Source organism: Paroedura picta, chromosome 10, assembly GCF_049243985.1.
Source record: "Paroedura picta isolate Pp20150507F chromosome 10, Ppicta_v3.0, whole genome shotgun sequence".
Taxonomy (NCBI): domain Eukaryota; kingdom Metazoa; phylum Chordata; class Lepidosauria; order Squamata; family Gekkonidae; genus Paroedura; species Paroedura picta.
The window spans coordinates 78,336,733-78,351,225 of record NC_135378.1 but is presented as its reverse complement, the minus strand read 5'-3'; the positions used below and the strand labels follow the sequence as shown (position 1 = coordinate 78,351,225).

General features: G+C 42.4%; 1 protein-coding gene across 7 annotated transcripts in view; it reads right to left on the bottom strand.

Moving 5' to 3' along the window:
- Positions 1 to 14,493, bottom strand: part of WDFY3 (WD repeat and FYVE domain containing 3) — a 161,446-nt gene that overhangs the window by 56,959 nt on the left and 89,994 nt on the right. For 6 of the 7 annotated variants that reach the window (XM_077300980.1, XM_077300979.1, XM_077300982.1 and 3 more), the window contains 8 exons: positions 13,982 to 14,134; positions 10,903 to 10,976; positions 10,198 to 10,359; positions 9,331 to 9,425; positions 8,147 to 8,267; positions 5,559 to 5,776; positions 2,847 to 3,082; positions 407 to 541 (listed from right to left, as the gene is read on the bottom strand). In XM_077300980.1, the coding sequence (XP_077157095.1) occupies positions 407 to 541; positions 2,847 to 3,082; positions 5,559 to 5,776; positions 8,147 to 8,267; positions 9,331 to 9,425; positions 10,198 to 10,359; positions 10,903 to 10,976; positions 13,982 to 14,134 (1,194 nt within the window). The remainder of the gene's footprint in view (positions 1 to 406; positions 542 to 2,846; positions 3,083 to 5,558; positions 5,777 to 8,146; positions 8,268 to 9,330; positions 9,426 to 10,197; positions 10,360 to 10,902; positions 10,977 to 13,981; positions 14,135 to 14,493) is intronic. The other variant, XM_077300983.1, reaches the window with a different exon arrangement.

Sequence of the window (14,493 nt, the reverse complement as noted above, 5' to 3'; positions counted from 1 at the left end):
ATAAGAGTCGCAAAAGTACAAAATGGTTGTACAAACTTGCTTGGATAAATTATTAGGGACTGTGTCGCATACAGCTAGCTATGTGTAGCTTATTTTAAGTACGGTCCTAGTTATGTAATTTCTTAATCTGTCAAGTGAATACTTTTTGTTTCTGCTCTTTCTGGTGGACCCAGACTTCTAACATCCTAAAGCACTGATTACTGAATGTCCCATTTTGTCCACTGTACTGACTCACCATGTGTAATCCATCTTCAGACCCTGTAAGAAAGGTGTACAATCTTCTTCTTTTTATCCTTTAGCTGGCGATTGGTGGAGCAGGTTGTCCTCTCAGCCAATAAGCTGCGGCAGGTGCCAATCAATCAAATCAAATAGGGAATGAACTAACCAAAACCACTTCCATACTTACTGAATTCAACATACTCCTCAGCATTCCCAGTAACAAGAAGGCAGCTTCTGTGCAAACATTGTGAATTGAAGAGACCACGGTGCCACTCGATGCAGGAACACCGAAGATAAATGTCCAAATTGAATCCAAGTCAAACTATTGAATGGAGAAAATGGAAATGGAGGGGGAAGAAGAACTCAAAGTCAACACATGATCTGCTTCCTCATGTTGCTCTGCTATCTGTTAATTCACAGGCATTTCACATGTAACTACACTACAAAGTATCATGCCATTGATACTATGATTTCATGAAGTATCCATCCAGATCTTATTTGATGGTGTTGGTGGGGAAGGATATAATCATCCATTCAAACACTTCTCTACAAGCCCAAGGACTGGCTTCTACATGACCACATAAGAAGCACTGTATTGATAGAGCTCTACTCAAGTAGATCGTTAGCTAAGAAAACTCCCAAGTCTGTCCCAACGATGTAAGAATTATGACAGCTTCAAAATCCTCCTTCTTGGGTTTATTTAACAAGCAGGCATCATTTTTGGATGTTTGGTCAAGACACTATGGTATGGTCTCATTATGTATTTAGCCTAGATCAATCTGAGACCACATCTAAAAAGAGCATGACCAGCCTGGCCGAGGTCTACACCATGCTTTGTTTTGGAAAGGTGGTCTCGGTTAAATGACTTTCCCATTTAATGCTCAGCCCAAAAGCATGTGAAGTTTCCATGCAGATGGCACCACGAGTTTGGTCCTGACCTGGATGGCAGGGGCTTGCCCGATCTCAGAAGCTGCAACACGAAAAAACAGGCAGTACTAAATAAATATCCTAACAGAAAAAGAGAGAACCTGTCCCAGGCTGTCAAAATCAGTTAACAAAATATTTATATAATCTCTATTTTAATGATAAATGAAACAACCAGGACGGACTCTAGATTTTGTTCCGTTTTCAAAGTAGACCTTTCATCGGTGGTTGTTTCCTCCTGTGATTTTGAAACTTATCTTAGAAGTTTTCAATATTTCAACCAAGTTGTAATCAAAATTAAATGCATATCACACCGGCCTTCAGCTCGCAGGTATGGGAGAAAGCTGAGTTGGAAACAACCACTGATGAAAGGTCCACTTTGAAAATGGAACAAAATCTAGAGTCCGTTCTGGTTGTTTCATTTATCATTATATACATTTATTGTTAACTGATTTCGATCTCAGAAGCTGAGCAGGTCATCCCTGGTTCGTACTCAGAGGGGAGTCCAGAGTCACTACACAAAGGCAACCAATAACAAGCTATCTCTGTACATTTCTTGACAACCCTAAGAGGTTGCCAAAAGTCGACTGCAACCTGATCGTGCTTTATGTGCCCACACAACTACCATTTCTCAGCTGGGCAACACTGCTTCAAGTCACAAAAATAACACTGTACACTCAGAATAATCCATTAACATGTTCAAGTTATGCTATCAAAAGGCTTCGGGGTGTTCAACACTTGACATGAATTAACACATCAAAGGTGATTCTGATGAAGAATGTAGCCCATTGGATACTGACAGTAAATTATTTCATGGAATTCAGGGGGGGGGTCTACCAAGTACATCATCTGTACTGCAGAAGTAATGCTGCAGAAGTTCTTTCTTGGTGATCTGGAAATGATTCTGGGCATGCATCTAAGCCTCAAGATGGGATCTAGATGTACAAAGAAACTACTAAACTTGTACTGAATTCCTCCCTCCTTTCTAGCAATACACATATTTAAACCCAATTTTGCTGAATTCCAGATTCAGTTGTATCAAAAATCAAAAAGGAGCTACCAATTTCAAAAACTTTAAGGAACTTGCAAAATTGTTATATTTCAGGAAAATGCAAGGATCCATTTTGGAATAAGGAGATGCACCGGCCTTGACCAGGGCCAGGGCCTTCTTGGCCCTGGCCCCGACCTGGTGGAATGAACTTCTGGAAGAGCTGAGGGCCCTGGTGGAGCTATTCAGGGCCTGAAAGACAGAGCTCTTCCTCCAGGCATTTGGTTGAGGGCAGGCTGTGGAAGACCTGGGGTCCCTCCTCAGGACTCGCTGAACTCCTAGGGCAGAAGGCAGCCCCCCTCCGTGGTCAGCTGGTGGTGTGTGCTGAGGTAGGGTTACTGACCCATGCAGGACTGGTGACTTGGGATGGAGGAGAATACAGTTATACAATTTTATAATGGTATTTTGTACCAATGTTTAACGGGGGGTTATTTTAAACTGCCACGAGCCGGCATGGTCCAGGAATGGCAGTCAATAAATCAAATAATAAATAGATAAAATAAATAAAGGTTCCAATTGCCCCTTGCGCCCACTGGCACAGAGCGGAAATATCTTCAGTGCAAAGATTCATTTTGAAGCATTGCTTTCCCCCCCCCCCCCCTCGGCACGGTATTACGCTTAACAAAAAGTCAGCATCTTACTAAATAATCCCTACCTGGCAACCCTGATTACATCGGCTGGTGATGACAGGTGCACTGACCTGCGGGTTTTCGGGCAGCTCAGTGACTGGCTGCTGAAGGAAAAGCGCCATGAGAAGAAAATAGAGCGTGGGGACATTGGTGTGCTTAGGAAGGAAGGACTGGAGAACCGGAAAGCCCGGGAAATGACAGGCGTCCCGGTTAATTTCCCTGACAGTCGATCGGCCGCCTGCGCTCCTGCCAACGTTAAAGCCTGGGGGGGAGAAAAGAGACATACAAAAGAGCTATAAAAAGGTGTTAGGTTAAGCCTTGTTTAGAAGGTCACCACTCAATAGGATCAATGCTTCCTTGTCAACTTTTCAGATTAAGATAAATACATAAATGTGCCATCTCAGTTACTGGATGATCACTGAAAACACCATTAGAACATCTTTCTCTGCTTCTGTGTGTGTGTGTAAGTGTGTGTGTTTGTGTGTCTGTGTGACACCACTGTAACCTTTGAAATGAAACAGTTTTACAACTGGAGAGCCTGTGGTGCTAGAACAATCAGTGATCTTGTTTTGGGGTTGCAATGCGGCTACTTAATGTACAATACAAATACAATAATATTTCAAACACATTGTTTTTCTCAATATATTCCGTGTGTGTGTGTGTGTGTGTGTTCTCCCATGCAGTGTTGTCTGTTTACGTACAATCCTACTGAAAGAAAAATATTTTCAAAAGCAAAGACATAACAAAAGCACTTCCCCACTGTGATGTTGCTACAAAAAAGGCAGGGGATTTTTTTTAAAGGCATAATGGGAAAAGGATAAATCACTGGGAAAGAAGTTTTATCTTGCCCTTTGCATAAGTTCTGGAGCTGCCAAGTTGATTGGCACTTAACCTAATTTAGCCTGTTTGAATGTTTAAATGACCTTTACTCCTGATGCACAGGGTATCGGACAAGAGACACTGCCCGGAAGACCAGCCAGGACAAAGAGCAACAGGTCACAAAGAATACCAAACATATATTTATTTGTGCGGAGAAACCCAGGCTTGGATTACAGGACGTGTTTCATTCTCTGCCTGCTTCCCAGATGTTCTGTCACTGTGCAGAGAGCTATGCAAAATAGTGACATTCAAGGCACTTCATTTATGAAACTGTACTCAAGAAGTGACTGTGCAATTACATTGTTTAGCCCAAACAACCCAGCTTGACCCAGGGTCGGCCATGGTTCCTAGTTGGATGGGAACGCTTGAGATTGCTACGCAGAGAGAGGCAATGGCAAGCCATCTCTGAATGTCTCTTGCCTTGAACGCTACTTGGTTGGGGTTGATACGAGTTAGCTGAGTCAATCAATCAATATTTATTTTGCGGTCACAGACCAATAAAATACAAGAGTAAAACGAGACATAATAGCGGTATAAAACAATCCCATCAATACCTGTGATAAAATGTCATTTCAACAGATTCATTATTAAAAACAATTTTAAACCATCTTTTCTATTTCCATGTGTACCCTTACATAGGGGGACTACCCGACGCTTACTGGGGTAGATGGATTCTCAAGTAGGGAGGGCCGATATTTTAGATGTTATTTTTCTGGCGAACCAGCTCAGCCTTACAGCCCCGGGGAACTGCTTCAACTGGTCTTTTCCCCAGCAATATCATATGGGAAGGGGCCCACTGGAGAATGCTTACAAACATTCCAATATCGAATGGGAGTGCTCTTAAGTTTATTTAATACCCTGCCCTCCGCAGTAGGGACCCAAAGCAGCTTACAAATATGTAATTACATCATTCTCTCCTGCATTTTTCCTCACCACAACCCTGTGAGGTACGTTAGGCTGGGAGAGGATGACTTGCCCAAGGTCATTGAGAAAGCTTTCATGGCACAAATGGGGATTCAAACTCTTTTAACCATCACACCACAGTGATTCTCTCGGGTGAGTGTCTGTATCTGGGTCTTCTAAGGCAGTACACTGTAAGGCAGGACTGATCCTTGGACGGCTCAGAACTGCCATAAACCTGTGAAACTCATCAAGGTATTTAACAAAGCCATGGATGACCCTTGACACAGCTGACTTCTCAATACAAATGGAATTTATAAAATCAATGCATTAAAAAGCTTTTGCCTTAATGAGCCATTTGTGAAACCCGATTGTCACTTATATTAATAAGCCATTTGTTGGTCAATAATTGTATGAGTTCAAATTACTGATGACTACAGCCACAACTAAAGGATCATGTGTCACTGGATCACCCTATTAAGTCTTCCAAGTATTCCTCTACAGAAAAACACTTCAGGTGCCAGCTCTAGGAAGTAAAATACTATCCAAAGATGCCTCCATCTATCAAGTCAGCTTTGTATTAACAACACAAAATTTGGACTAAAGAAAGCAAAACACATATTAAAGGTAAAGGTATCCCCTGTGCAAGCACCGGGTCATGTCTGACCCTTGGGGTGACGCCCTCTAGCGTTTTCCTGGCAGACTCAATATGGGGTGGTTTGCCAGTGCCTTCCCCAGTCATTACCGTGTTTACCCTCCAGTAAGCTGGGTACTCATTTTACCGACCTCGGAAGGACGGAAGGTTGAGTCAACCTTGAGCCAGCTGCTGGGATTGAACTCCCAGCCTCATGGGCAGAGCTTTCAGACTGCATGTCTGCTGCCTTACCACTCTGCGTCACAAGAGGCTCTCTTTACCTTTAAAACACATATTACATCAACATTAAAAAAAAAAATCATACCAAGCACAGTTCCAATCTTGTTGGTCAAGACAGAATCCGTCTGGTCAAGCCAGCCTCCACCGCTGAGGCCTTCCTTGAACTTGATGAGAATCGTCGGATTGCTCAGCAAGACCACCAGAATTCTCATGGCTGAAGTCACTGTGGTAGGGTGTAGATGTTCCTCCATGAACAGCATCACCCAGTCAAACCCAAGGGTCCGGACCAGCTCTTCACAGGCCCTAAGTAAAGACAGGGAAAATGCCATTGAACTGCTTAAAGAGGATAATGGTCTAAAGCCAGACAATGTAGGTAAGCCTTAAAGCAGAGATGGCCAAACAGGAGCTCTCCAGATGGACTTGGACTACAATTCTCACGAGCCCCTGCCAGCATGCTCTACTGACAGGGTCTCATGGGAATTGTAGTCCACGTACATCTGGAAAGCCACAGTTCGGCCATCCCTGACTTAAAGGATATAAAGACTTGCAAAAAGAAATGGCCAATTAAATTACCAGCAACTTTTAAGACAACTAATGTTGAATCCTAAGCACAAAGTGATTTGTACTTAATAATATTTGTATTTTAATTTTAGTATATATTTCTGAACTCAGGAAAACATTAATGTACATTCTGCTCCCCCCCCACACACACATCAATTCTTACTCAAAATAAAAAGAATTTTTTCTCTCCATGCTTTTTGACCCAACAATGACTGTTGGTATAGAGCAGGGGTGGGCAAACTGTGGCCCTCCCGATGTCCATGGACTACAATTACCATGACCCCTGCCAGTGAATCCTGGCAGGGGCTCATGGGAATTGTAGTCCATGGACATCGGGAGGGCCACAGTTTGCCCACCCCTGGTATAGAGCCTATGACAAATACAGACCACGGCCTTAGAGTAACTTAGAATTCTTCCCAAACATTATCAAACATTCACTGGCAATTAATTAAGGGACATAATGAGATAGTGATGGAACAAAAACAACTTCTGGATGAATTGTATTCACTCATTCCCCAACAGACATTAATTAGCTTTCTGTTAGGGAAGCTGATCTGGGTTGTTATGTGTGGGGAAATTAATATATCTCTCCTTGCATATAAAAACAGCAGAGATTTTAATACAGAAAATGTTTGAATCAGCAGGTGCTTTTGGATCATATCAGGCAACCTGAAGCACAATGTTTAAAAGACCACAAAGACAGCTGTATGGATAGTTAAGGATGTTTCCAAACCAAAACCTGGAATTGAAAGAAACAACATTATGGAAGCAAATTCTCAGAATTACTTCCAAAACTACCACCTTGTCGGAAAAAAAGAAGTTCAGAAATAATTAAAGCTGACGACAGATGGGCAAAAAGACCAGGGACATTTTTAGCTGCTTAGTAATTATTATATGGAGTTTTATACATCTGGTATGTGAGACAAAATGCTGACTAGGAAGCATTTTGCCTTATATCCAGAGTCCCTAGCCATTAGTGTGGCATGTGTTCTGGGATCTATGATGAAAAACATAAAAGGGTACTAAAACCCAACCTGAGAAGACAAGTTAGGAACCTGACATTTGAGCAGAAAAATATATATATAAATTAAAATACAAATATTTGTTATTAAGTGCACATTAAGCTTAAAACATTAAACCGTAAGCCACAGTCTGTGCAATATAGCACATACAGTCTCAATGTATGCACATGGCATGAACATAGACCAAAAACGTTTCAACCATCAGTGGTCAAATAAACTATATTCACCCATATAATAGTACAGTATTACAATGAAACCTAGTTGGTGGCGTAAGAACCATAAAACACGAAGCTCCCAACAATATATGACCCGCCATGAGCTGTATGGGAGTGGCGGGTAAAAAAATCTAATAAATAAATAAATAAACAAACAAACAAATAAATAATTTCAGATGTGGTGCTCACACATGTGCACCTTCATGTGTAAACCAAACAAAAGTGATTTGTACTTAATAATATTTGTATTTTAATATTAATATATATTTCTACTTGGATCCATACATGCATCCCCAAGTCCACTAAGACTTGTCTCCTTCTCACCATGAAACACCGGCCGTTTTTCTGCTGCCTCCTCAGACCTCTTTTTTTGAGACTGGTAATTATAGCTTCCCCCGAAATTGCTTTTTCCCCTTTCTTCCCTGATTTCCTCTAGGCTAGCCTTGTATGTGTTCTTCAGTGTGTTTGTTTGAGTTTTTATCTTTTATTCTCTTTTGAATAAAAAACCTTTCTGGTTGAACATCTGCCCGGTATATTTCGAGAGTTCTCTTAAGGGAAACATCCCAGTAAATGTTGGTGGAGAATCCCAGTTACTCTCTCTCCTCTCCTCTCCTCTCCTCTCCTCTCCTCTCCTCTCCTCTCCTCTCCTCTCCTCTCCTCTCCTCTCCTCTCCTCTCCTCTCCTCTCCTCTCCTCTCCTCTCCTCTCCTCTCCCCTCCCCTCCTCTCCCCTCCCCTCCCCTCCCCTCCCCTCCCCTCTCCAGTTACTTTTCCCAACTAATTACGAGACGGGCTATTTGGGTAACACAAGTATCTTGCTTCTTATACTCCTATGCCACTTCTATTTTCCACCAAACTTCAGACCATTTATACTCACGGCAAGTTGACGCTTGTTTTTTCTTTAGATGTGTACACAAGTTTGAGGAGGATATCCAACAGTCTGTTTCTCAGAAGAATAAGGTTTGCACTCACAAGGCCTCCAAAATCTTCCTCTGTTCCTAAATAAACACACACACAGAGTTCGTTTCTAATATACCTAACATGGATTTTATTTGCCAACAAATATTAACATCTACCTATCTAAGGTAGGTAACAGATGTTGAAGCAAGTTATGCTTTCCAGTGGAAAGAATGCTTGCAGACTGGATCATCCACAGGTGCAAAAAGCATGGATTATGTTCAAACAAGGTTGCCACATCATAAAATACACACACAAAGTGTTGCACAGAAGAGAAGAGTTGGTTTTTATACCCCACTTTTCACTGCCCAAAGGAGTCTCAAAGCAGCTTACAATCACCTTCCCTTTTCTCTCCCCACAACAGACATCTGGTGAGGTAGGGGAGGCTGAGAGAGCCCTGATATTACTGAAGAAGAGTTGGTTCTTATATGCCGCTTTTCTCTACCCGAAGGAGTCTCAAAGCGGCTTACACTCGCCTTCTCTTTCTCTCCCCACAACAGACACCCTGAGAGAGGTCTGAGAGAAACTGCTCTGTGAGAACAGCTCTAAAAGGACTGTGGCTAGCCCAAGGTCACCCATTGGCTGCATGTGGAGGAGGCTGCTGCTCTAAACCACTACTCCAAGGTGGCTCTCTCCAACTGAACCACACCCATAAACCTAAATATGTTTGCTTGGAAGTATCAACGGGATTTTCTCTCCCAAGAAAATGCATTAAGATAACTCATTAAGATAACTCAAACCAAAACCTCATGCTCCATCTGCGGTGGAAGACACAACGCCCCCAGGATCTAACAGTTCACAATTAATATTCTTTTCAGTTCAAAGGGACACAACAGGTAGGCTGCCTTAATCAAATGAAAAGGGTAAAGTTGGACGGTGTGCGACATCAAATGGAGAAGGGACTGTTTGTGTGCTTTAAAAAGATTATCTATCAAGGCTTCATAGACAGTTCCTTGGTACTCTTTGTAAATGCAGAATGTTTAAAAAGCAAATAGCTCATTATGCTCAAGTCGGGCACAGTAGAACATATCCATGGTGATGAAAGAAGATGTCTCAAGGGGCCCCTTCTCTTCTCCCGCTTTTCACGAACCGGGAAGTACTTACCAGTGTCCAGCTTTTCTTCACTGTTTGTCTCCATGACGACAAATTTCTCACAGACTGCGAATGTAGGCAGAGTAGAGGAGATGAACTGTCCAAACCTTGGTGGATAAAGGGAAGAGAGGGGAAAATGGCACGCACTTGTGTGACAGATGGGAGTTTAAATTTGTCACTAATTAGCATTAGCTGCAGAGCAAAAAGTCATACGAAGAGGCAATTATTCCCCCCAAAAAGAGAGAGCAGATTTTGACATTTGCAGGGACTGACTGAGGCTGCCTCAGTTTTAGAGATGTGAAACAACAGCCAAACAAATATGAAACTGGGTTAGCCAGGATGACAAAAAATGATGAAAATGCTATAAACAGAATACTTCTGAGAAAGCAACCTTCCGAATGGAACTGTAAAGCAGGGGTAGTCAACCTGTGGTCCTCCAGATGTTCATGGACTACAATTCTCACGAGCCTCTGCCAGCAAAGGCTGGCAGGGGCTCATGGGAATTTTAGTCCATGGACATCTGGAGGACCACAGGTTGACTACCCCTGCTGTAAAGGATCCTGGATGACAAGAACTGATGAAGATGCTATAAACAGAATACTTCTGAGAAAGCAACCTTCCGAATGGAACTGTAAAGGATCCTGGAGGGTAGAAAGGTTATAGCCGGTGCAGAAAGATTAGACCACTTCCCAAGACAAAGTCACACACATTTAGGAAATGTTTACATCCTCCGAGCCAGCAGAATCCAGCACAGTTTCATAAAAAAAAAATTAGGAATTTTCTGGAAGGGAAATAAGGACTTGTAGGAAGGAAAATGCACTTGCGGAGAGAAATGTACATGCACTCTTTAAAATAGAGCTTAGTGAAATTTGATGGTACCTGAGTAAGTCATTGCTGCTTGGGAAACCCTGGAGCAAATAGCTCAGCACGTTGCTCATGGCAGCAATTGTTGGCTGGGACAGAGACATGTCTCGGAGAGTCAGCAACAGTTTCGGGATCAGCTGGAACTCCCTCATCAATTTAGCATTCTTTGCTGCTTCGCTGCAAAACAGACAAGACAATTTAAGAACCTTTAACTCACCTGGGTAGCCCCCTTTTTTAACACAGTGCGCTGCTATGGATTCGTTCTGGGGAAGCATGCGCTACGTCTAGGAGGAACTAGGAATCCACATGACTTTGATCATATGATGGAAATCAGACCATCACCTCTACTGTGGAATCATGTTTGGTCAAAGTTATCTAATTATCCCTAAAGAAAACACCAAGTTCTCAGCACATGTCGGTCCTATAAGACATTTGCAGCTTCTACTGAACACTTCATGGCTAAAAATCATCAGAAAGACCAATGGAGATGGACTGTGATTCAGTTTCCCCTGAATTACAGCATTTAGATGCCTATTTTTTCCACCCACTCCAAGACTCTTTTTTGGACCGCCATCATACCCACAAACATAAAAAAAATTACACGGTGCAACAGGACTAAGTTTAGGCAAACAAATATTCATTTTTAAGGCTACTTACTAGAAGACAACGTTTGCATTATAAAATATTAGCATAATTGATACAACAGGGACTAGCTGTTACCTGGATTCAGTCAGAAGTTCAATGAAATGTTCAAATAATGAAAGGTGAAGTTCATAAGGTGCATGAAGCCAAACCTGAAAGGCAGAGTAGAAACTTTATTACTGGCATTCCTTATTCGTTTTAGCAGAGTTGTCCTTCCAGTAATGATCACTGTCACCTGCTTTTTTGTACTGTGGTCAACTAATCTTGCTGATTAACATACTATTTCTTACATGCTTTCAACTTGTTGCTTTGTTAGCCACTTGAGTCCAAGATAAGCGGAATACAAATATATTAAAAGAAATACTTTGAAATTTTTCATTGTAAAAAGGAAGTGGAACGTGAAAGGTATCATCTTTAAACACTCTTCACTTCTTAGAGCTGATCACAAAAAATGGTAGGTTAATTCCAGCATTCAATGCTGGAAAATACTGGCAAAAACAGGCTACCCAGCAGAGCCTGTGGGGAGAGTTCCCCCACAGGATTGGGTCTTTGCCTAGCTCTTTTGGGCAGTCTGGTTTAAAGGACCACCCCACAGAGCCCCAGATGAGACCCCTCATCTGTTTTTAGCAACTTTACCACTGCTTCTCCACCTCCAGTTTTTTTTTTCCAGCTTGGGTCTACTGGACATGAAAAAAAAAAATCAGGATTTCTGAAAAATCCCAGATCCAAATACTCTTATCATTATTGGGATACGGGTTTTTCCAGAAATCCCAAATATTATTCAGGCCCAGTAGGCTCGTGCCAAAAAATATCGAGAAAAAAAAATTGTACCCCCCCCCCCAATGTTATCATATGGGGAGAATACCATACGAAGACTAAATGACAGTAGGTACTATATCCATCAAGTCATGTTGTATTGGTTAAAACACTGCGCTTGCCTCTTTATCTGTCATATATGAATTGTATTTGCAGTACTAGAATGTCACTGAACAATCAGAGAAAGTGATATTGTGATTGAGGGAGGCAATAATGGCTAAAAAATAACCCAGTTGTTGAAGAAACAGGTTGCAGGTAGGCAGTAATGGAAAATGTTCCCCAAAACAAGCTTTCGGCTCTCTGGACATCATCCACCTTTGTTTTCTGTTGCAGAGGAGGCCCTTGTGCATGGCCCAGCCATTTCTCATCTCAATTACTGCAGCCTCTTCTCTGCAGCTCTCCTCCTGCCAGTCCTCCGCTGCCAAAATAATCTCCCTTCCTGCTCTGTTGCTACAATCATATTGCGCACCACTTTCAGCCTCAGCAGTGATGGGGGGAAAGCTACAGCAAATCAATTTCATAATCAAAAGCCCTTTCATTTATGTCTCCACCCTTTCTCAGCTCCTGGCTTATCTCGATTCTCCCGTCCCATCATTCCTCAACCTCTCCACTACATTTAAGGCAATCTGCTGCTGACACCTTCTCCCCTGCACACAACCCCTCTGCTCCTGCTCCTTTACTTTCAATGATGATATTTTTTTCCTGTAGATGAATTAAACTCAACAACCTCCTTCCTTGACCTTCAGCTCCAAACTCTTTCACTCTTTACAGCTGCACTAAAAACAATCCATCTTCTGGTGGATCACCACAGCCTAATGAGACTCTGTGCTGTTCCCTATCGTTTGAGCCTGTAAAGTCAATTTCCCTTTTTGCCTACCATCTTGGCTCTGCCTTGGTGTTAGCTGTTCTTCCAAGCTTCCCGTCAAATACAGGAGTGGGTAACTGAAATCTTCCATGCCACCTCGTTTAAGCCGACCGTATAGAGCAGGGGGTAGTCAAACTGCAGCCCTCCAGATGTCCATGGACTACAATTCCCATGAGCCTCTGCCAGCAAAAGGGGTAGGTTGACTACCCCTGGTATAGAGTAAGCATTCATGAGGTGGGCCTTCCCCTTTCACAGTTCCAACCACCAGACAGTTATTGCCCTTTTTGGCTACCTTAAGCACTCGTAAGGGAGGTGAACATCGACAGCTGCCAGAGTCCTACCGTCAACCTTACAAAGGTGACTTAAGGAACATCAGGTTGAGTTTCAGCTTATGCACTACTAGATAGTTCTAGTTGAAAAGAGGAACCTTCAAAGAGTCCATTTGTACGCCAAAAGGCCTGATGTCATTGAGATGGCATCTCCCTTTTGGAAAACAGGACTTCCTTCTAAAATCCACACCAAGTTTTAACTTCAAACACAGTATTTTCTAAATTGTGGTGGCACCTTCTTCATTTCACCATAGGAATAATTTTATTTTTCATTTTGTCTTCATGTTTTATTTATTTATTCCCATTATATCCCGTCTTTCTCCCCATAGCAGTTTATATCATTCTCCTTCATTTTATCCTCACCTTACCTGTGAGGTTAGGTTGAGAGTGTATGTCTGGCCCAAGATCACCCAGCAAGCTTTGATAGGAGACAGTGGAGATTTGAACCTGTGCCTCCCTGATCTGAATCAGACACTGATCACTGCACCAGGATGGTTCAATAAATAGGATGCATCTCCTGAAGTAAGTTTGCTTATACTATAACTGGCTCAAGACTGTATTATTCCAAACACTCTTCCTGATTTTGCCTGTTTAGTTCAAAAGGTTAACAAAAACTTTCACAAAACCAGGCTTCACGGGGGGAAAAAGGTGCAATATATTTTAGTGAAGAGCCTCTTGTGGCGCAGAGTGCAGAGTTCAGACATGCAGTCTGAAAGCTCTGCCCATGAGGCTGGGAGTTCGATCCCAGCAGCTGGCTCAAGGTTGACTCAGCCTTCCATCCTTTGGTAAAATGAGTACCCAGTTGCTGGGGGGTAAAAGATAATGACTGGGGAAGGCACTGGCAAACCACCCTGTATTGAGTCTGCCATGAAAACACTAGAGGGCATCACCCTAAGGGTCAGACATGACCCGGTGCTTGCCTTTACCTTTACCTTTATATTTTATTGGGGGCTATACTGAAATCAGTCAATAACGCTTGGTTGATTAGTGGCTCTCTGCAATGCAGCCAAGCAGTGGCCCGATATGAAGCGTGAGATTCTCCAGTCATCTCTTTCAGTGGCGTGCTTCCTTTTCCAGAAAATATAGTTGCCCCAGGTATGCTAAAGATCCTAATAATTACTAGCTTCAGAGATATGCCATCATGTACCTCAAAGTCACAAAGGAGGTCCTGGAAGGCAGTTGAATTTGGAATAATGGATGTTTCGTGCCCACTGTCAACAGTCCCGACCAACGAAAAGGTCAGATGAAGAATGTGGCTATTGAGAAGGCACCGTTTCTTCTTCAACAGCATTGCCAGTAACTGAAATAAAATCAAAGTAGCACACAATATTGTCTTTTATCATTCTTAAAGCATTTTGCAGACCTCCCCCCCCAAAAAAAAACACATCAATTTTTCCCAAGCACAATGAAAAGAAGCACGCTCAAGACTGACAGATGTGCTCTCCTAAAAGAATATGTTCCTTTTATACCAATAAATACGAATAAATACCAAGAGTTACACTGGGAAAGCAGACTGAGATGAAGTTGACATGAGCCCCCAAATAGCAGGCATTCTGAACTGGTGTCTTTTGCTAGCAACTAATACCACGCTGAATCCGCACACATCAATGAAGAAATATTTTCAGTGTACTGGATGAAAAGGAACGCAGCAGTAAGAAC